At 35.8% G+C, this 25,093-nt stretch overlaps 1 protein-coding gene and 1 long non-coding RNA gene across 4 annotated transcripts in view; both read right to left on the reverse strand.

Moving 5' to 3' along the window:
• LOC127843997 (guanine nucleotide-binding protein G(s) subunit alpha-like) overlaps positions 1-11,413 on the reverse strand; it is a 131,475-nt gene extending 120,062 nt beyond the window's left edge. For all 3 annotated transcript variants that reach the window (XR_008032502.1, XR_008032501.1, XM_052373959.1), the window contains exons 1-2: positions 11,048-11,413; positions 10,858-10,930 (exon numbers count right to left, since the gene is read on the reverse strand). Coding sequence is in view for 1 of the 3 variants with exons in the window: in XM_052373959.1 (XP_052229919.1) it covers positions 10,858-10,930; positions 11,048-11,171 (197 nt within the window). In the remaining 2 variants the exon portion in view is untranslated. The remainder of the gene's footprint in view (positions 1-10,857; positions 10,931-11,047) is intronic.
• Positions 1-25,093, reverse strand: part of LOC127844024 (uncharacterized) — a 179,204-nt gene that overhangs the window by 120,062 nt on the left and 34,049 nt on the right. The gene's annotated exons all lie outside the window — the stretch shown is intronic.

Raw genomic sequence — 25,093 nt, forward strand, 5'->3', positions numbered from 1 at the left:
TCAAATCTGGGAATCCCAGTGATTCTATATATATAGCTCTTAAATTACGTCATGGAAACCAGGCAACTAATCGTATTAATCATGTGACTATTTTACTGGATTCCGGTCTTGCGCGAGAAGGGTGTTTCCTCAATTGATTACCGGAAACCAGTCGAATTTTCATCCGGGTTATGTGAAAGCCAAGATATAAACGTTAAAACAGAAAAAAGTCTCACAATTGGCGTTCATACACGAACAAAATAAAACATTCGGACTCGGAAAATATTAATTGTGTTGACGCTTTTTTTAAGAATGAATCATCAAAAACCATTGAAACCCAGCAGGATTTGGAGGTACCGTAAAAACGCAGTTATAAGTCGAGATTTTTTACCTCCAAAATTTGATTAAAATTACGGTATCGACTTATGAGGTCAACCATGAAAAAAATTAATGAAATTCGAAGAAGATTGATTCCCGCCGCGATTGTTTTTTTTTTTTTAAACTCATTGATTCACGACACATGAAATGTTGTCTTTTAACTGATACTTACCAATTAATATAACCACAGTTTGCAACATTTCCATTGTTTATATTTTCATAATTTAATCCAAAGTTTTCATGTTAGCAGGTGTTTTTTATAACTGAATGCGTAAACAAAAGATAAGGTCATTTTTAAAGTCAAGCGATAATTGGCAACCTGTGTGAATTGACAGTTTGACGTTATCAAAGGAAAGCCGCTTACTGTCAAGAAGCCATAAAGCATCACCCTTCTAGCCGATAAAATAAGATTCCTTAAATTTGTGAAGCGACATGTTTAAACAATCGCGAGTCATCGTCCAATAATGTTTGAGCACGTGCATAGCTCCCCCTTTTTAACTGCTATGTAGAACAAAGGTGGAGTTAGAGGTCTATTGTATACCATTGTAATAAAAACGTGTTTCACCGAGGATATAATCAATTGTTTTGATAGTCAGATTAAAAGTGCAAAGATTTGATTACAGTGATCACAGTGTGTCATCGGATTAAAAGTTTGTGGATTATTACTAGCGTGGACAATTTAGTGCAAACTTTATAATAATAATTTATTAATTTATCTAACACATTTGATTTGTGAAAATGCCTGGAAAACGCAAACGCCATGCGTATGACAATGCGTTTAAAATACGCGTGATAGAATTTGCAGAGCAATCAAATAATAATAATAGTGCTGCTGAACGCGACTTTATGGTTTCATATGTCGTTGTTGTGTAAATTACAATGTACATGTATATAGGTCTTGGTTTCCTATGTTGTTGATTTTGTTTTTATGTGGTTCATAATGATTTGCTTGTCTATATTTTTTATCTATTATTTTCGATTTCCTAAATATATATTGTATTGATTATATTACACAAAGTACCGTACATAAAACACGTGCCCACTATGTCTACATCGCACAGGGCTATAATGATGTCATGGTCTATGTATAGAATAAAAACTTCCCGTACATTTAAAATGGCGTCTGTTTATGAAATTCGTGGACGGACAATTTCTGACTCGACTTATGACTTGGACATATTCAAAATCTCCGATTTTCGAATCATTTTTTACCCCCCGACTTATAAGCGGGCAAACTTATGACTGGGTTTTTACGGTACATGTAATCAACATCGATTAATACTGTCGGATTATTGTGAAAGTGAAAGTAGACAATCGGCAGCTGCCGCACATTTCCCTTCCAATATTGTAGCAGAGCTAGATCGTCAACCCATTCATCATGAAATTGAAATCATAATATTGACATCGTTCTCCAGCCCCAGTTGAAAACATTTCCCATTACTAGATCTACACCTGCAACTTTATTTAGGACTTTGACTTTAATATCATACTTGTTCATGTGTTTAAGAACAAAAAGGTCAGAGACATGCCTCTTTTTCTAAAAAAAAAACCTGAAGTCTGTAGGTGAGTTATAGACATTGAAATGAACAATTTCTTTTTTTCCCAAATATGTCTCTTTCGCGCTCGATTTTCCCCTTTTACCCAGCGTCCAGCGTCTTCCCCTTTTTCTAAAAAAACCCCTGCTTCCAAGATATGGCTCCGGACACAAAAGTGACGGACGGACGGACAGCCGGACAGACAGCCGGACAACGCCAAAACAATATCCCTCCGCCTCTGGCAGGGGATATATACTCATACCAAGCTTCAATGAAATCCGCCAAAGCACTTCCAAGATATGGCTCCGGACACAAAAGTGCCTATAGTAAAAAGCATTTTTTCAAGATACAAAAGGCCATAACTCTGTTTTTAACAGATGGTATACAATGCCATTTGGCATGCATCATCCTCTTATGCATATATATACTCATACCAAGTTTCAATGAAATCCGCCAAAGCACTTCCAAGATATGGCTCCGGACACAAAAGTGCCTATAGTAAAAAGCATTTTTTCAAGATACAAAGGGCCATAACTCTGTTTTATAGAGATGGTGTACAATGCCATTTGGCATGTATCATCCTCTTATGCATATATATACTCATACTAAGTTTCAATGAAATCCGCCAAAGCACTTCCAAGATATGGCTCCGGACACAAAAGTGCCTATAGTAAAAAGCATTTTTTCAAGATACAAAGGGCCATAACTCTGTTTTTAACAGATGGTGTACAATGCCATTTGGCGTGCATCATCCTCTTATGCATATATATACTCATACCAAGTTTCAATGAAATCCGCAACGCACTTCCAAGATATGGCTCTGGACACAAAAATGCCGGACGGACGGACAACGCCAAAACAATATCCCTCCGCCTCTGGCGGTGGATAATAACATAAAAAATGAGTGAAAATCTCTGACCCGGCCCCGCCCCAACCCCCATAACTTTTGACCTAGGGGTCAGATCAAAATTCAAAATAGTGCAGGGTCGCACATATGCTCATAGCTACGATGTGTGTAAGTTTCAAGGTTCTAGTGCTTATAGTGTAGGAGCAGATAGTGGCCAGGACGGACAGACAGACGGCGGAGATAACCACAATATCCCCACGCTTTTCAAAAAGCGTGGGGATAACAAGATGGCGGACTATACAGAATAAAATTGTGACTAGCAAAAATGGCAAATAACGTTGTAAACGATCATATTAACGATGGAGATCATACGTTTAGAAGGAATTAATGAAATGTCCGGGATAATCAACAACGCATTAAAATGTTTTAGATTGCAACAACATATTTATTTGTAATCTACTCATGGATTTATGTCACGGAAACGAGTGTTTGCATATTGTAAGCGATCAGTTTGCTCGCAATGTTAAACATCTGACACGATTATCGTTAGAAAATGGGATAAGCCAAACATGGTTTCATTGATATGTAAGTGGATCTTTGTCAGTGCTTTCCACAGGCAATTTAATGGTCCCTCAACGGGGCGCTTGAATTTCGAAATCAGAGTCCGCGAGGCGCCTGAAATTTTCCAATCACTGTATTCTGACAGTTATTGCATCTTAAGATCAAAGCGATATCGACTTCGCCCAAAATTTTGGAAGCAGATTTACGATCCTTTGTCGCTTTACCCAGCTAAAGTCTGCCTAAAGGCAGAGCGTCGCTGCATTAGAAAATCAATATTGGCCAATGGGAGCGCACGCTTTGTATGAGCGACAGCAGTAGGCAGGCAATACCTGCAGGTAAATCATGCAGACGACTCGTGACGTACATGTAATGGCCACAGAAATCTTTGCCAGTTACTTAGAAGACTGATGATGGCAACCGGCCCTAATCCTCGTGGACAACATGAATTTCATGCATAATTCCGTCAAAATATTTATTCGACTCGTAAAGTGTTTAAACAAGTTATCGTTGAATTCATAATGCAACTGTTAATATTTGTTGAAATCTCAAATGGGAATAATTAAATTTGTAATCCGAAAACCATTCCTGTAAGTCCATGTTAACGCGTTTTTAATCCGAAACACACTTCTGAATGTAAATGTTACCGCAACGTTGAAATATTCTTGCTTGAAATTAGCATTGCAAATTTATTTTGTGTCGAATCTTTTTCTTAATTAAAAATAGCGCGAAAATTATGCAGCATGTACAACGTCGCGCCATTTGCATAGAAAGCGTGCATGTATTATTGAGCGTTTTAACAAGCACACAACACGTCAGGGGATTGACGCATGTTCAGAGGCAATATTTCATCAAATCTATAAATAGTCACTTAAAATTTATTTGATACTGTGGAAAAATGGCAAGGTTTGTGTTAAAGAAATAATTGAGAGCTTTTATTGTAAATATTTACCAGAAAGTGATTTATAAAAACGGAATAAACGTGATTATCGGGTAATAAATAGAAACTTGAAAAGTAGTAAGTATACAGTAATAGAGTCAGGTTCAGTGTCCGACAAATTTCTTATTTTTCAGGTAGCCCACTGGGCTACCAATAAAAATATTTGGTAACCCATAAAATTTTCCTACAAAATGATAAGAGGCAGGTTTTCATCTTTATTTTATTTTTTCATTTACATATACATAATATGTATACATACATATACATAAAACAGCAAGTAGTCTGATGTACACAGTCAATATCGTAAATTAATGTTACAGTACAGGCACCGTGTACTTAAATGTAAATGTACTAAAGAAAATCATATACTACATGTAGATATTACATGTATGTGCACATGTATGTGTACTTAAATTGGGACAGCACGTTAAGTCGTAAACGTAAATAAAGCGTTTAGATGATCAATACGATCGACTCGTATGGTGTTAATCAATGCAATTGCCTTTTTTAACAACAAAAACCGAGTTTCAAGAAATCAAGAGTATTAAATCATTTATTTACTTGTGTCCGACTTTAAGTACTGTCTGAATTTACGTATTGCATCCGTATGTTATGACACTTGTGTGCAGTCAGTATACAATAATTGTTTCAATAATGAAGGAACTGATACAGCGTAACGGTAACAATACAGCGTGCTTACATGATATTTTATTAAGAGAAAATGTCAATGCCAAATAATTTGCGAGATACCCCGGTACTTTAGTTGAAATTCACAACGAAACTTTTAATGGAAATTAAATGATCTCAATGTTGTACACGCTACGAAAATTTTATTTACAAATAAATACACCCACGCCAATTTTCGCGCGCTTTTTATCAGGACAAAGAAATTCATTTTTTAAATGTAGAATTTTGTAACCTAAAATAGCTGTACACAACGCGTGCAAACCGTGGCAGGTTATTTACCGGTACGCATGTTGCAATACAACGGTCCTGATTGGGAGCTTATTTCATCATATCTTTAAATAGAACCATATGCCGAAATTCATTCGACTCTTTAGAAAATTTCAAACATTTGTGTTTATGACTCTTATCGTCTATATTACCCACCCATAATTTGGTTTTAAAAATATAAATCGGGCATATATGGGATTATTGATTAACAGTCGATTAATCCAATTATTAATTGACAATGCAAACTAATTACAGCGATTTTCCTTGTCCAATTGGGAAAAGTACCCGTACCGGTCCGATTGGGAAAAATTGAGTCGTGAAAACCTCAAAATTGGGAAAAATCGAGTCGTGAAATCCTGAAATTGGGAAAATCGCATCGTGAAGTTTGGGTCTTATTGAATACATCATACAGTTCATACTTAATTGAACATACCCATTTAAATAATCATTTGCAGGCATGCCTTAATGACCATTAAGTTATAAAGTTTATATAAATAACAAAATATTATAAAGAACACACCAAATCAATTACTAGTTGTTTTAATCTCTTTTAAAGCAATGTCTCTCTCTTTCATTTTTGTGAAAATTTCAACAATCTTTGATGTTTGATCATCACTCAGTTGCTTGCATCCCTCCCTGCACAGCATCATTATTGCTGTCAATGTGTCCTGTGATAGATGGTTCCGATTGGTTTTTTGGCATAATATTTGCTATTATGACTCATTTCAAACTACGATAAGGTTACAAACCGACGTAAAACAGTACGCTGGCTGCCTGGCAAAAGAACCGGAAACAGTAACAACTCTATTGATTGAATGCGCTGAATAATAAAACCCGAAATTAATCGAGCGCGTGGTTACACACAACTATACGATTTTCTTTGTTCGCTCGCCGAAAGTTGGTTTTTTTACGAAACTTTCTATCGTTTTGAGAAAAAATTCGGACGCTGATTGGGATTTTTCCAGATGCCGATTGGGAATTTGGGAATTTTCGCTCGATTGGGAAAGTACCGTTTTGGGAATTTGGGAATTTTCGTTTGATTGGGAAAGTACCGTTTACCGGTACTTTATAAAGAAGGAGGAAAATCGCTGTAATTAGCAGGTGTTAACCGCGTTTACAAAGTTGTCATTAATATTGATTTTCAGTTTCGTTACCATTTTGAAGAATCCGCTATTGTTTTGATTTATTTAATGTTTGGCGTCCTTGGATATTTAACGACATCAAAAACGTTGTCGCTATTACTCATTGTTTCGGTTAACAAAGAATTCCAAACTGCGAAATGATGTTGCATCATGTGCGCCAACTATCCAACCGGCTCTCATTATATTATTAGCAGACGACAAATGTTGATTCTGATTGGATGATTAAAATACACTGTTACTGTTTAAGACATTACCGCAAGTGATCGGTGACTGATTAGATAATTGATTGCACTTTGTTATCGGATTATAAGCAATACACAGTGTACAAACACATGGTCAGCGTGTTTATCTCCGTATGTCTGTCAATAAACCGGGCTACCGCTCTTATAGATTTATAGTAGCCCGGCGGGCGTAAGCTGGAAAATTTCAGTAGCCCGATGAAAAATTTTGGTAGCCCCCGGGCTCCGGGCAATGGATTTGTCGGACACTGCAGGTTGAAACAGATGTATTGGGGAAGTCGGGATTTTACTACCTATGCGGGAAAGTTTTAAAACAATTAAACAATATATATATTTTTTAATGACTGAGGGATTTTCTTCATAGCGCACCAAATGACGTCTTTTGACGCTGTTTTTCTTTGAGTTATAACGCACCACAGAACGTCAATTGACACGTTAAATTATAAAAAAAATCAACGTCAGCAGGGGACACCCCTCCCGAACCACCCCTATCAGCCCCTGGGCGCCTGACAAAAATCCTGTGGAAAACACTGAGTGTATAATCAGATTCATATGCATATATTGCTTTATTATGTTTGTCGTGCTGTACAGCTTATTGAAACAGCATGGAACTTAAATGTACATTGCAAGGTATATATATTAATATAAATCAAAATAAGTTGAATACATCAATTACCATTAAATGTGCTTGTTTATTTTTTATGTTTTTTTTTTCCACAACTGCAGGGACTACCCTAGGCCTTAAAAATAGGGAGAAGTGACTTCTCCTTTGTTTTGAAACAGGGAGAAGTTTGGAAAATCAGGGAGACGTTTGTGCAAACAGTATCAAAAACAAAGCGTGTTTATTTTACAACTTTTATTATTTATATCATTATACTATGTTTATTTGTAAAAACAATAAATTCTCACTAAAATCTTCTTCATCATAACACATTTAAGTCATTTAACACATTTAAGTATTTTATATTTGTACCGGTAGCACCTTTTCATCACACATTTATCATCATTATATTATCATCATCACTATGACTGCTTTTGTAACAAAACACAACCTTAATGCATGGAACATCTAGTGCATGTATATCTATTACTGTTTATCCGAATACTTTACATGTCCGAAATATGTTCACTTAAGAATGCCTTACCTGTTTACTTTAACAATCAAAATTTTCCTTGTTGCTATCTGGTAAACCGTTTAACAAACCTTATCAAATGTTTGTTAAATCCAGTTAATGCTCTCTCCATTATTGAATCACCATTACTGGTAATGTGAATCGCCAGCTTTGAATTGAACGCGTGTGTAATGTTACAATTCGTCCGCCATTTGCAATGTTGATGGTCATGACATAGCAATTTAATTCTACTCGGATAATTTATATCTAATCGAGGAAATGTGTTTTCTCAATATTTATGTGTAGTTTTATGACTTATAGTATAAAAAATGAACTTTGATTCCAGTTTATATAAGATGGATGTTACTCGTAATTTTTGGTGAATTAACAAACTGACAAAACTCGCTGGACTTTATAGTGGATCTACGCAATTTATAGACCTTTGATCAAGTTTGTTTTTCTTGAATTATTTTTGCCGACTTTCTTTAACCGTGCCGTCTGCCAAAAACCTGCAATTATCGGATGGTCAATCAATTATCACGTAATCAGTAGACAACTTGCGGCACGCGCGAAGAGGCATGAGTGTGTTGTTATAGCAACCAATATTAAGGGGACTGCTTTGTCACGGTCAATTAACGATCCGTGCCTGGCAGGGTTGGCATATTGACCGGTCAATTGAGTATTGACCGGGCCGGCGGTCAATACCCAGTTAAAACCGGTCAATACTGGTCATTACTGGTCTTTACTGGTCAATACTGGTCGATTGAAAATTGTAGCATTTAAACATTACAAAGGAGCCATTTTATATTAAATCAATAATTATTCTGTAATTGATAAACTTTTTGCTGAGTTATTTTTTGTAAAAAAAATCTTTAAAGCTGTAAAAAGTTACTTCTTTATTATTTACGGAAACAGCCTCAAATACATAAGGACTAAGGCAATATCTTTATCTCAGTGTATCACATCTGTTACTAAAGTACTATTGTAGGTACCATTGCATTTCACTTATCTATTGATATACAGGGCTTTTTTTCCTTATTTATGAGTGGCCATGGAAGGACATTTCACAATTTTGAAAAGGACAATTCACAAACCTAACATGGCCTTGAATTTTTACAAAATGGGCCGTTTTTCACAATTTTAATAATTTCACGACTCAGTTTTTCACAATTTTAAGAAGTTCGCGACTCAATTTTTCACAATTTTGAAAAGTTCGCAACTCAATTTGTCACAATTTTGAAAAGATTGCAACTCATTTTTTCACAATTTTAAAAAATTCGCGACTCATTTTTTCACAAAGTAAGGGGGCCAGGGCCGCTTCACAAAGTCAGGAAAAAAAGCCCTGATATATCTATTTGATAAGCAGATGGACAAACAGAACTCTTGTGTATTCTAGGGTTATAAATCTGGCCTCTTAGTTGGTAATAAAATGCATGCAGTGTTATGTCTCTGATATTGACAATTAAGCAAATCTGCCCTTCTGCTATTTCATATCACTCACACAAAAGAAGATTACATTGTACTTACTATTAATTTAATAGTTACTTCTAACTTGTTTCCTTTCTGTATTAAGAGGGTTTTTTTCCTTTTCATATTAAAAAGTTCAATTGGTATTCAAATGAATAAACAATCAAAGTTCTTGATTTTGCCAACAAATTATGTTTTCCAATTGTGGGTCTACTCTTCTTTTCAATTATTTTTTTCTTTTAATAATTATTTCTTATTATACTTTTATATTCTTATATCAATAAAAAAAGTTTTTTACACTATTTTGTTTAAAAAGTATTTAAAGAAATCAATGCAAGAATACATGACAAGTAAGGATTGTGTCAAAAAGGTGCCATTTAAGGCCCTATTATCAGTTTTGGGTGCCCCAACCTGTATAGGTGAGAAGACTGTTAGAAGACTGTGGGGACAGTGGGGTATGAGGAACAACGCATACACAGTAATTTACAGGTTCTTGTTGAATCAAGCACAGAATTATCTGAGCATCATAATTCATTAGAATTGAAAAAAAGTTCAATCGACCAGAAAAATCCAATTGACCAACTTTGACTTATTTGCAAAATTTTGAGAGATTGGCCTACAAATTGCATGAACAGGTATAAAATAGTGGGTATTAATAGCTTAAGACATTATTTGCAACATGTCTGTTTAATTTATATTATCAATATTGTTTAATTAGGCATGGAATATAAATTAAAATTGGGGGTAAAGTTCAATTGACCAGTATTGACCAGTAATGACCACATCGGGAGTATTGACCGGGGCGGTTTTAACCGGTAAAAACCGCCGGTTAAAACCGGGGGCGGTCGATTGGTGCCAACCCTGGTGCCTGGGGTAAATTATGTCACCGTTAGATAAACAACAAACAATAAACTTGCTTATCGCCTGCGGGTGGTAGCACGCCTTAGCAAAAATAATCGGGCGCCTTGATTTTCACTTTTCCGGTCTTGTTTACTCAAAAAATCGGGCGACTTTATCTTCGCTTCTCTGGGCTCGTAGGGCGAAATTACGGGCGTAAGTGCGAAATTATCGCTCATAGTCGCCCGTAGGGTAGTCCCTGAACTGCCTCTGCCCTCTGATGCGATTACATGTTTCTCCCTAATTCAGGTATTCACTGAGCGTTTTTGCACTTTTTTGCCTAAACTGCACGCTAAAATGCCCTTTTTGAAAGTAATTGCACCATGACCCTTTGAACTACTGGGAAAAACACTAAGAAAGGTAAAAAGAATTGGAGGACAAGGAAAACAGGCCTGACCCTAAAATTATAACTCAATAATAAAATAAGTGAATACCCATCTATAGCTGACTATTGATCACCAATCTAAGAGTAAAAGCAATTGGTAAGCCTTCACTAATCAAAGTATATTTAACAAAAATGCATATAAACATATTTTAATTTGCCACATATATTGGTTACTTAATTTTAATAGGTGGAAACACCAAAAAACTGTTTTGATTGTATGCAACAATATTTACAAATAAGATAATAATGACATTCTTGTTAGTATTACAACGAATCTGACTTATATTCCCAACAAAATGTATTGCCATCAAAGTTTGGCATAAAATGACAGCAACTTAAATATCATTAAATGACCTTCTGTCACAGTGGATCTTTTAATGGGGAGACATTTTAAGAGAAATCAATACAAGCTATCTGTACTTACTCAGAATTAAATCCATTGACGTGGAGAATTCTCATCTGTTTTACAATAGTAGACTTTCCGGATTCTCCAGCACCTTAGAAATAAAAAAAACTTTGAGGCTCACCACAGGATGTTTTCTAATACACGACACTCATTCAATACACAAATTGCGAGCGTCAACCCAGTTAAAACCAATTAATCACTCACTTACCTAACAATAACAGTCGGTGTGTCGCGCGGTAGGACTGTTTTTCCCGTTGCAACTGCCTCTCAATCTTTCTGTTCGTTTGCCTGCGCTGGTTTTCCTCTTCATCAGTATGTCTAAAGCACCCCATCTTACAAAATGGACGAATATCTTTACCGAGCTAGAACCCAGTTTCACAGCATTAACAAATCCCGTCCAAAACCCGGCACCCGATTTCACTTAATTCCAACGCGAATGCGATCCTCAACTCTCGGGCTACAAGGAGGCTAATCCAACTGAGAGCCCGAGAAAAACACTATTTGTCATGAATATAACACAAAATCTCCGTGTGCCGACATTTTAATACACTAATCGCATATCTGACAGCGATGGGTGGGGTTACAGTGCATGACGGGAAAGCACGGTGTAAATTATACAGCACCAAATGGTGACATCACTAGCAGGTGCTCTCGATTGGTCTCTCCCTGACCAAGGGAATGTACTCGTTTCCAAAGAAAACTTCTTTCGCAAAACTCGCAGGAGTCGCTACCCTTAAAGGTTTTCCAGATAAGTAACACGGATATTAATATAAATTCCTTATATTACAATACTATCACAATCAAAATCAAAGCGCCGAAGGCACTAAAGTTGTTCGCTATTGCATAATTTAAGACGCAACTCATTTTTCAAAAGTAATCGCACTTTTCAAATCAACAAAAGCCATTCAAATTTATAAAGAGTGTGTCTTAACGCACGGTTTCAGATGTGTGTGCACCGTTTATCATCCTATTTAACTTAGACAGAATAACAACAACATGACCCTTTTTTTGGCGTAGCTGTATAAGCCAGCTTTTCACCTTACCTGACCTTTGTAAGTGCCCAATAAAATTCAAATACAATTTCCCGCGGTTAGACACGAATGAATACACTTCATTTAGTCCGTTGGCTGATTTGAGCATACCACCAGAACATTGGACACATGAGTGCGTCTTTGTAACACTGTTTTACTGCGTGTTCAGCATGAAACTATTTTATCTCTAATGAAAAGGCTTGATAGATAGAACAGTTTTACTTACACTAAACACTAGACATAAATACAGTTTGTGCGTGCACCTTTTATTTTCAGAGGATTGCCAGCGCTAGACCGTTTGAACTTAAAGGCTATGTTCTCATATTTAGTAATTACTTTCATATTCCTGTCTGTGTACTAGTATATTTTAGTTCATAAAAGTATCGTTTTCCCCTATCCTGATATTCGTTTTGGCTAAACCATTTAAAATTGTTTTCGAAATTGAACATTAAACATGTAAAAATATAAAGTTTTAAACAAGCCGGCCTCACTTTAATGCATCGCATTCCAACCCTCAAGGTATCAGGGTCAGTTCGCAGCAGGCAAAACAATCGTTATTAGATGGTCGCTTAGCGACCGTCTAAGGTGGTTAGTTAAAAATTCAGGTCGATACGGCTTAGCTACTAGGAGCCCAATACCCGCTTACTACGCGTATCCGCGCGAGAAAGAGTTGTGTAATTTATGCAAGAGGTTTGAGTTCTCCAATTATATTCATTCACAAATAGTAACATGATATTAATATCGTGTTAAATGCAATAGTTTCGAACGGTGCTTTTATAGAAAAGAATCAATAAACAATGATCGTATTGTACGTGTCGCGGAGGAGATTGTTTATGAATGAATAAAATAGTCCACTTTCTGCAGCGTCTTCATGACGTAGTATTTTTGCTCAGTCCATTCATAATATAAGGCTATTGATAGATGCGCCTGTCGATAAACAAAGGAAAGTCCACGGGCGATAACATCGCAATAGGTTACGCTCTCACATACACCTCAATGACGTAGTACCGGTCGTAAATTGAGACTATTAATAGATTCGGTAAAAAATTAACGCTTATTTATATTCTCAATTTTTAAAACGTTGAACATAAGTTCAACAATAACTTCAGCGATACGATAGACAAAAACAAAAAATGTTCCATAATCGCTAAACCCGAATATAACAAACAATTTATAATAATAATACGAATGACCTATTTCGTAACCTCGTTCATGCTACTACAGCGGGTATTTCTGGAAAACGTTCTTTGGTTCTCAACAGATAGCGGCGATCTTTTGTATTTACGGGTGCTAGCAACGCAATAGTAGAAGGTTAGTAGAAGGTTTAGCTTGTTTATATTCACAGTTCTCAATACATAGACAGTTGGATATGAGTTCATCAATAACTACAGGCATACTATATGCAACCTCGAAAATGCTTTATAATCGCTAAAACCGAAAACAACTAAATATATTATATTAAATATATTTATAACAATTAATATCTTTTAAAAATGTAGTCGGCGTATACGCTGACTTTGAAATAAAGTTTGCAATTTACTTATCTAAATAAATAAATACAAGTAAACAAAAGTTAAACTATTGTGTTGTGTTTTTCACTTGTAAGTTGCATATTCACAGCATGAAATGTGTGTTAGCATTGTCAAACCACACATAAGTGTGAGTAGATAAAAAATATACTACGGGAGAGCACTTCATATGTGTCCTCATATGCCTTGTTATTAGTACCTTTCTTCACTATCGAAATATATCGTATGTTGATATTTGATTTAAACGCAGTTTTCTTTCGACACATTTAAATCACACGTCAATAGCGCCGTCATGCGAAAATGGGTCTTATGCGTTTCGGCAAGCGTTTGTTAAACCCAACATGTGCTTTTGCGCAGTCAGGCCATAGACGATGCTGTTCGCTATAAAATCACTCAATATGTTATGTTTCTCCTGACCAGAAGGAGAGATAGCTCAGTGGGCTATTTATATGATGGGCGCATATGGAATAAGACCCATTTTCGCATGACGAGGGTCATTACAAATCTCATTGCGAATTGAAAATGACACATTTAAGAACAACGCGTTTTGATACAAAATTGAATTCAAAATAGCAAACTTGTTAATAATGGCAGCCTATCCACACATTAAGGAATGATTTCCAGACGTTCTGACCAAGTACGGCAAACATTGTGGTATGATAATTAAACGATTTTCTCTTATCGTGACACTATACTATTTCGCTAATGATTGTTTTCTCATCTTGGAGGTGAAAGTGAAATTCTGCGAGATTGATTGTAACGCGTAATTGTAACAGGGCCACAATTTGTGTCGTTTGAGCATACAGAGAGTAGTCCGGAATTCCTTACACTGAACAGTGCTTCATCCTTTGAATTGAGCACATACGCAGTGATGTAGCAAAAATTCAGAGGTTGCATCTCGAATCAGCTTATTAAATATTCGAAAATATTCATGCGTGTCTGTTGGCGTTATGTAAAAGTCACTAAGATGAAAACTGAGTAAAACAGCTACGCCTAAAAGCGCATTAGTGCTCTATACCTATGTTTATGTCAGCGTTGTTGACACCGTGTGAACTGCTCGGGTAACAAGTAAAGCATTAACAGCAATGTTTATATACTTTTATTCCTCCATACACAAGATACGAAGATAATTGTATATTTTGAAATTGTATATGGTGTCAAAAATCAAAAGTTTTGTACACGGAACTTTCATTATGAAGTTATATTCTTGAAGAGATAGTTATTTGATATTAGAAAAAATATTCCTTTAATATGATGGTGACTGCAAATTTTCTTTATATTAAGTTCTCATTACCATTTTCATCATACTTTCTATGCTTTCAGAACGTCCAAAAAGCATGTTGTTTTTATTTTGTCTAAGTAACTTCTATGAAATACTAAGGATGATAAAAAGTGCAAACAAAACTCGACCCGTGCGCTATGACACACACTATATAAAGTTAAATGGCGTGTGTTCATTTTAAACTTGCGATTGATTTTGAAAAATGAATTGCGTGTTAAATTATGCAATAGCGAACATCTTCAGTGCCTTCAGCGTTTTGATATAATATAGACGCTATCGCGTGAACTAGGTGAACTGGAATTTTCTTTAGACTAGAAATATGTTAAATGAAGATATTCAGCGATATAATTATGGTATGTCAATAACAGATCTTAATGTGTTTTCAACAATACCATGATAAATATTATTTTTGATTAATTTAACAAGAATTATTCCACCATATTGACTAATGTATTAAGCATGAGCGCGATGATTCTCGATAATGTTTATACTCGAATCAAATAGCAATGCCCGACAAACCACTAAAACAGGTTTGTTCGAAGAACGCGCGCATAAATATTTAAAATATGTACGGATACTTCGCGTGTGGCCGGTTGACTCATATGTTTTAATTTCACTTCCATTCTTCTTTTGGTTTTCTGTTTTGTATCTATAGGTTTATGACCAGCAACATGTAATAATGTAAAATAAGCCGCGAAAATTCCGCGTAACATCCCGTTCTGCGTGTAATGCAGCTAAGAACTGCACAGAAAAAGACATTCGCTATCTTTGATCTCATTCATTGAACTCTTTACCTTGCACCAACTCCTACCACAATCAACGCCGTATATCTTTTTCCCTATATTTCCCTGATATTCGTTATGGCCAAACCATTTTAAATTGTTTCGAAATTGAACATTTAACATGTAAAAGTATTAAGTTTTAAACAAGCCGTCGTTCCAGCAGTGGAAGCGTGGCCTCACTTTAATGCATTGCATTCCAAGCCGCATGGTATCAGGGTCAGTCCACGGCCAGTAAACGGATTGTTATAATATAGGCGCTATTGCGTTAACTATGTGAACTGGAGTCGTATTTAGACCAGAAATATGTTAAATGAAGATAGTCGACGATGTAACTATGGTAGGTCAATCATAGATTCTTAATTTGTTTTCAACAATACCATGCTAAATATTTTTTTTAATTATTAAACAAGCATTATTCCACCATTTTGACCAATTTGTAAAGAATGAGCGCGATGATTCTCGATATTGTTAATAATTGATTCAAATAGCAATGCCCGACACACCACTAAAACAGGTTTGTTCGATATAGATAGATTTATTTCAGTATAATGATACAACATGATAAAACATATCTACATACATGATAAAATAGTAAAACAATAAACATGCATGAGAAATGTTTTGTTGTTTATGCATTACTTGTTACTCTAACAGTTCACACGGTGTCAACAACTCTGACCTCAACATGGGTATAGAACACTAATGAACTTTTTCGGTATAGCTGTTTTACCCAGCTTTTCTACGTAAATGACTTTTACAATAACGCCAGCAGACACGCATGCATATATATTAAAACGCACTAAGTGACCCCTTGACCTTGTTTTTGACCCAGAAAGGCCCATGTTCTAAGTTGGCCTTAAGATCATCTCCATAAAACTTCTGACCAAGTTTGGTGAAGAACGGATGTAAACTAATTGAGAGAGCGGACACCATGCTGAATGTTAAAAAACGCACTAAGTGACCCCGTGACCTAGTTTTAGGCCCGGAATGGCCCATGTTCAAACTTGTCCTAGACATCATTTAGATAAAACGTGTGACCAAGTTTGGCGAGGATTGGATGAAAACTACTTGAATTAGAGATCGGACAACATGGTGAGGTTTAAAATGCACTAAGATACCCCGTGACCTAGTTTTTGACCCGGCATGACCCATATTCAAACTTGACCTAGACATCATATAGATACAATTTCTGACCAAGTTTGGTGAAGATTGGATGAAAACTAATTGAATTAGAGAGCGGACAACATTGTGATGTTTAAAACGCCATAAGTAACCCCGTGACCTTGTTTTTGACCAGGCATGACCCATATTCAAACTTGCTCTAGTCATTACCAAGATACAACTTCTGACCAATTTTGGTGAAGATTGGATAAAAAGTACTTGAATTAGAGAGCGGACAACATGGTGAGGATTAAAACACACTAAGTGACCCCGTGACCTAGTTTTGACCCGACATGGCCCATGTTCGAACTTGACCTACACATCATCTAGTTACAACTTCTGACCAAGTGTGGTGAAGATCGAATTTAAACTACTTGAAATAGAGAGCGGACACCATGCTCAATGTGTAAAACGTACTAAGTGACCCCGTGACCTAGTTTTTGACCCGGCAAGGCCCATGTTCGAACTTGGCCTTAAAATTATCTAGATACAACTTCTGACCAAGTTAGGTGAAGATCGGATGAAAACTACTTGAATAAGAGAGCGGACAACATGCTGAATGTTTAAAACGCACTAAGTGACCCCGTGACCTAGTTTTTGACCCGGAAAGGCCAAAATTCGAACTTGGCCTTAAGATCATCTAGATACAACTTCTGACCAAGTTTGGTGAAGATCGGATGAAAACTGCTTGAATTAGAGAGCGGACAACATTGTGATGTTTAAAACGCCTTAAGTGCCCCGTGACCTTGTTTTTGACCCGGCATCACCCATATTCAAACTTGCTCTAGACATTATCAAGATACAACTTCTGACCAATTTTGGTGAAGATTGGATAAAAACTACTCGAATTAGAGAGCAGACAACATGGTGAGGTTTAAAACACACTAAGTGACCCCGTGACCTAGTTTTTGATCCGGCATGGCCCATGTTCGAACTTGACCTACACATCATCTAGTTACAACTTTTGACCCAGTGTGGTGAAAATCGGATTTAAACTACTTGAAATAGAGAGCGGACACCATGCTCAATGTGTAAAACGTACTAAGTAACCCCGTGACCTAGTTTTTAACCCGGCAAGGCCCATGTTCGAGGTGGCCTTAAGATCATCTAGATACAACTTCTGACCAAGTTTGGTGAAGATCGGATGAAAACTACTTAAAATAGAGAGCGGTAAAAACATGCTGAATGTTTAAAACGCACTAAGTGACCCCGTGACCTAGTTTTTGATCCGACAAGGCCCATGTTCGAAGTTGGCCTAGACATCATGTAGATACAACTTCTGACCAAGTTTGGTGAAGATCGGATAGAAACTACTTGAAATAGAGAGCGGACACTTAATACGGACCGACCGACAGACCGACAGACAAGCTCACTCCTATATACCCCCCTAAACTTCGTTTGTGGGGGTATAAAAACGGCTTAATATATCAAGAAATATCTTTTTTTAAATGTAGTCGGCGTAAATGCTGACTTTGAAGTAAAGTTTGAAATTAACGTTTCTTAATTATTAAATTGAAAACAAAACTTTTTTGTTTTTTCACCGGTAAGTCGCATATTCACCGCATTAAATGTGTGTTATCATTGTCAAACCACACAATAGTGTAAGCAGATAAAAATTATACAACGGAAGTGCACATCACATGTGTCCTCACATCCCTTATTATGAGTGCATTACTTCACCATCGAAATATATCGTATGTTAAGATTTGATTTACATGCAGTTTTCTTTCGACACATTTAAATCACACTTTCATAGCCGCGTCATGCGAAAATGGGTCTTATGCGTTTCGCCCAGCGTATCTTAAGCCCAACATGTGCATTTGCGCAGTCTGGTCAGAGGCGATGCTGTTCGTCATAAAATCACTCAATGTGTTATGGTCTCATTATCTATCTCCTGACCAGACTGAGAGATGCGCATGCTGAGTGGGCTATATATATGATGGGCACATATGGGGTAAGACCCATTTTCGCATGACGAGGGACATTAAAAATCTAATTGCGAATTTAAATGGCACATTTTAGCACGATGCTTTTGATACAAAAATGAATTCTAAATAGCAAAGTGGTAAATAAGGGCAGCCTTTCCAGACGGTCGGGAACGATTTCCAGACGTGCTGACAGAGTACGGCAAACATTTTGGTTGGATAATTAAACAATTCTTCTCTTATCTTGACACTAAACTATTTCAGTAGTGTTAGTTTTCTTATCTTGAAAGCAAAACTGTGTTATATTATATATATATATATATATATATATATATATATATATATATATATATATATATATATATATATATATATATATATATATATATATATATTCCCCGCACGATTTAGTGAACGAGTACTGACCCTGAAATTCTGCGAGATGGGTTTTAACGCGTAATTGTAACTGGGCCATAATTTGTGTCGTTTGAACATATAGAGAGCAGTCCGGAATTCCTTACACTGAACAGTGCTACAACCTTTGCGCTGATCATAGACACGGTGGCGTAGGCAAAGTTCAGAGGTTTTTATCTCGAATCTGCCTATGAAATATTCGAAAATATTCACGCGTATCTGCTGCCGTGATGTAAAAGTCATTTAAGGTGAAAAGCTGGGTAAAACAGCTAAGCCGAAAAAGCGCATTAGTGCTCTATACCTATGTTTTGGTCAGGGTTGTTGATACCGTGCGAACTGCTAGGGTAACAAGTAATGCATAAACAACCGAGTACGGGTCAACAGGGCTGTCTTTATGACTACCTAATTCGTGAGTAAAAAGTATTGCTCGCAGATTTATTTTTTATTTATTTTCACCAATTATCTTATTGTATATTTTGAATTTGTATATGGTGTCAAAAATCAATAGTTTTTTACAGGGAATTTTCATCATGAAATTTTATTCTTAGTGAGATAGGTATTCATTATTCCAACAATATTCATTTAATATGATGGTGATTGCAAATTGTCTTTATATTCAGTTCTCATTACCATTTTCATCATGCTTTCTATGCTGCCAGAGCGTCCAAAAAGGGCCATATTGTTGTTATTTTGTCTAAGTTATCTCTATAAAATAAATATGATGATACACAAATCTAGACCCGTGCGTTATGACAAACTTTTTATAAATTTGAATGGCGTGTGTTCATTTCAAACTTGCGAATACTTTTGATAAATGAGTTGCGTCTTAAATTATGCAATAGCGAACAACTTCAGTGCCTTCAGCGCTTTGATATTAGTTGTGAGCGTTAGAGAGAGGCAGTTTTGCAAGTCAGTCTGCTTTAGCTACGCTAGGAACGATAAATGCAAGTCAGTCTGATGTAAGCTACGTTGGAACGATAACCACTGCCTGTCTTCACTACCTGCAGTAAAAGTGTGCAGACTACAAATGCTAGGAGCGTCTGCTCTACTACTGCAGTGTGTGTATTTAATCAATATTGTTTAACACCTTGTAAGACGACATTGGCCAGTCTAGTGTTTATCATTGAAATCTTTACATATTGGCTGCTTTAATGGAAAACGGGGCTTAATGCATCTCAAATAAGATTAGCATGTGCACACTAATTAGTCTGTGCAATGCGCACAAGCTAATCAATGACGAAACATGATTATGTGGTGTTTTTCGTTGAAAGACAGTCTCTGGTACTGGGATGACAATTAATGCATATGCATAAAGCCCTGTTTTCCCAAAATGAAGCTAAAAATAACTTTTTATTAATTATTTGAAAAATCCCAGAAATCAACACACTCTTTTTACATTTGAATGGGGGTGTGTTCATTTCAAACTTGCGATATAAAAAGCTATAACATAATTTTGAAAACTGAGTTGTGTCTAAGATTATACAACAGCGAACAACTTCAGTGCCTTCAGCGCTTTGATTTAAATTGACTTCCATTCCAGTAGTTTCGCAATATGTATCTTTTACATTTAATTGTTGTTTTAACTTTTGAACAGTCTCTGCAGTTTGCTATATAATATGCAAACATTAAATATAATATATCAGGTTATTAATAAAAATACCAGATCCACATTTTTACGTTTAAAAAGAAAGATAATTCATCAATAAATAAAGATAGTTGAACTTTTTTGTCTCCCTGTCTGGTACCAACGTTGCAGGGGAAGAACTCTGTTGTATATCAATTAGAGGACAGTTCATCCTTCCTGAGAAATTAATCTTAATACATGACTGTAAGTTATTATACATTGATTTTAATGTGCAGAGGAACCTGCCATGTAGCCCCTTTTTTCGAGACTTTTAAATAATTAAATGTGATTAATTTTATCAAAAGCCCTTTTAAAATCGACCTATATACAATACAAACGCCCCTTTCTTTTGGTACGATATTTTTTAATCATTGCTTGAAGACAAAAAATAGTGTCAACTGCTGAATATGCATTGCGTAATCCTGCCTGAGATTCATTAATTTTAGTATACGCTTCTGCCCATGCGTAAAGGCGTTTGTAAATTATACTTGAACATAGCTTGTACATTGTATTTGTAATTGAGATACCTCGGTAATTTCCAGGATCGGTAATCGAGCCAGATTTCTGGATTGGGAATATAACACAAGTTGCCCATGTTTGTGGGAATAAACCAGATTCAAATATAGTGTTAAAAGTATGCAAAATTATGGAGCTATATTTGCAACAGTATGTTAATAAATTCGGAAGGTATTCCGCCAATGCCGCAACTTTTATTATTTGTCAGATTATATTTATACATTTCGACATCACGATCGAGTGACCTCATCAATTGATATTTGCGCATTAAGACCATTAGCGGTTGCGTCGTTAGACACGCTATTACTCTCAGAATTTACACTTAAAGAGTTTTCATTAAAAAATAATGTACTGAAATAAGTATGCCATGTATCGGCAGGTATGTCACAACTAGTAGCGGGTTTATTATTCTTATATATGTTTAAGAGTTTTCCAGAATAGGTCAGTTCTGTTTCTACAGTTGAAAAGATTATTTCTCGTAGTGTTTTGATATTCAAGTATTTTATTTTTACAAAAGATCTTAAATTCGCTTCGTTTATTCGTATAATCTATCAAATCATTGTGTGAATTTGTTATACGAAAACGACGTAACGCAGCATATTTATAGTGTTTTTTATTCACAAACTTGGTCCCACCATTCGGGTTGCAATAAACCAGCCATCAATGCTGGTCTTTTAAGCATACATTTGCCAGCTGTTTTATATAAGGAAGAAAAAAAAATGCTTCATTAATGTTGTTTGTAATTAAATCGTTAATAGTCTCTCTATTTATCGCAATCATGTTTTTAAATAATGTTTTCAAAACATCAGCTTTGTTTTCTTTCCATTTAAAACATGTAAGTTTCCTCATTTCGCAGACAGATTGATTTCTATTAACGTTAATTGGTAATTTATTTTGCAATTTAAAGTTACACGTAATTGGAAAGTGATCGGATTCGTCACGATCTAAGAATTGGAAGTCTTTATAATATTTATGAAGAGTCCATTTGAGGCAATTATGTAATCAACAGTTGACAGCCCATTATTAGAAAAAACATGTATATTCGCCTTTATTATAGGACGAAAAACGTCCATTCAAAAGTTAATATCGAATACACAACAAAGGTTAACCAACGAGCGCCTAAAATTGTTGCTCAATTCGATCTTTATTACATCGTGGAATTTCAAAGAAACTACCTTCATATTCAACGTTACCATAAATGTATTTAAAGTTATCAGATGGTATGCAGTCAAAATAATCTTTGGTTCTACTATTGAAATCGCCTGCTAGCAGAAGCAATGACTACATGATCTAATTTTACTTTCTCTAAGTGATCGTAAATTTGTAAAACGCAATCCACGTATTAGTGTAAATAGTAGACCCTTAAATTCCCTTTGACAAGAACATACAATGTGCGTGCAAAGATTTATTAATAGATCTTTGGTGTATGTGTGTACTTGAACGTTTATTATGTCATTCCGCGCCTAATGCTGCGTTTTGTCATTATGTGAGGCCCCAGAGTGTGACCCAGGACTCCTACCTAACTTAATTTAATCGACGACTGAGGCGAAAGTTGTAAAGTCGTTCTCCCTCTCTCCCTCCCTCCGGTATTGGAATGAAATTTAAAGCTTTAGATTAATTGAGCAAAGTATGATGTTTGATGAAGAAAGAAAGCAAACTATGAAAATCAAAAGCCTTTTAATTATTAAGAAATATTTAAGAAATTATGACTGATATATAACCATAATATTGTATTCTCTTTGAATTCAAACGTCCTCTAAAGTTTCAAAGTAAATTCCTAATAGGATGTTAATAATCTACTACATATTTTTACTTTTACCATCATCAACTCAAATAAACCACCATAATCCGTTTTCCGGAGTATTTTTACACAACTGTTTCAGATATTGGGCTGAGTTTTATGCCTCCGGTAGAATGCATATAGCAGTTGGACTGTCCGTTCGACATTTCATTTTCCGGACGTTTTAAAATATTGACCTGATATTTGGTGTGTGAGTCTACCTACATGACTTGTGAGTTTCGTTCCGGTCCATTGATTTTTTTTTGGCGAAGTTATGGGCATTGGACTTAGGCAAAGAAACTTACTGGTTCAAATTAATAAAGAGTATCCATATCACCTCCTTAATTACTTCCAGTATTATTTGTTTGTTGTTGTTTTTATTTGTGAGCGTTAGCTCCCAATTAATGCAGACGCAATATTGCAAATCAGTATGGGCTTAGCTACGGTAGGAACCGTAACACGTGACTGCCTGTGTGGATAACTCCATTAAATTTAAGCAGACGACGAATGCTAAAAGCGTCTGCTCTAACCACCGCATCTGCCTGTTCTCACTGGTACACTACATAGTAGTGTGTATTTAACAGCTTGTAAGACAACGTTGGCCAGTTTATCATTGAAATCTGTACATATTGGCTGCTTTCAGGGAAACGGGGCTTAATGCATGTCAAATAAGATTAGCATGTGTGATAAGCTGTATCACTGATTTGGAAAAAAAAACACACATCTCGACCTGTGTTTTAAGACACACTCTTTATAAATTTGAATGGGTTGTGGTCATTTTATTTCAATATCGGCCCGACATCGGTATTTATATCGGTCCGAGATCGGATGTGTAACACGGCTCGATGTTGGCCCGACATCGGTATTTATATCGGCCCGGGATCGGTATTTATATCGTCCCGAGATCGGCGATACCGTTCTTGAGCCAACTTGGTATATTTTTAACCATTCCTCAGTCCCTCACTCTAGCCTCAATTATTTTTAATTGTTGGTAGTGTTAAGTGCCTACCATTAAACCAGTTCCTTAAATAAATGAAAGAAAATTTTCTTCAAACAATATTTAATTTTAACATCATTTTCAACCAAACTGGATTAAAGTATTTGTTAATTATACTACTGACTTGAAACTGAAAATGTAAAATAATATACTGATTCATTACTCATTCCATCATTTTTATTCTTATGGTGTAAAACTAATTAATATATACATGTACAAATTGGCTAACAACACATGTAAAACAATTATTAAATCAGACCCTATAATTTTACTGGTACATACACAGAACAATTTACATATTTAAACAAAATGTTAAATGACAAACCGACTTAGTTTTGTATTTTGGCAAAAGAATATTCAGCAAATGTAAATAACATAGAGAATCATGCTAAAACACGAACGTATACAACATGTAGTATGTATACATGGGAAATTATCATACATACATGTATAAATGACACAAACCTGGTCTATAACCTGGCAATTTATTTAAAAAAAAACTGTTTCTTTAAACTGGATGGCGTACGATACACAAAAAATAGTAACATGTAAGACTAGTCAGCAAAATACAACATAGTAGTCATACGATACACAAAAAATAGTAACAAGTAAGACTAGTCAGCAAAATACAACATAGTAGTCATACGATACACAAAAAAATAGTAAGACGTAAGTCTAGTCGGCCTAATTCAACATATTAGTAGTTCGATCGATGCACAAAACATAGTAACAATAGTAAGACTAGTCGGAAAAATAGACAACATAGAAGTAATTCTATACACAGAAAAATACAACATAGCTGGCATTCGACCACAAACTATAGTAACAAGAACGACTATTCAGCAAAAAACATAGTTGTCATTCAATAAATAAAATGGTGACAAGTAAGTTCAGCAAATTGCTATCCATCAAAAAATAACAATATAGTATTGGCACAAAATGTAAACGTACAAGTGACTAGAAATTTCACTTTAAGGTTTAGGGTCATGTTCCCTGTGGCAGAACACATCTTTTCCCCTAAATCCAGTCAAGCAATTCGTAATTGTTGAATAGTCTGAGATGGGAAATAATAGCTGTCAAATCCAGGCCCGTACCCAGGCCGGGGGCCCTGGGTCCCGGCCCCCCTCCCCCAGCTGGCAGTTAAGTTAGGATTTTTTTTAAATAATGGGCCCTCTTCAAATTGTTCGCTCATTAAACGGCCAACAGAACATAT

The sequence above is a fragment of the Dreissena polymorpha genome, chromosome 9 (assembly GCF_020536995.1).
Source record: "Dreissena polymorpha isolate Duluth1 chromosome 9, UMN_Dpol_1.0, whole genome shotgun sequence".
Lineage (NCBI taxonomy): Eukaryota > Metazoa > Mollusca > Bivalvia > Myida > Dreissenidae > Dreissena > Dreissena polymorpha.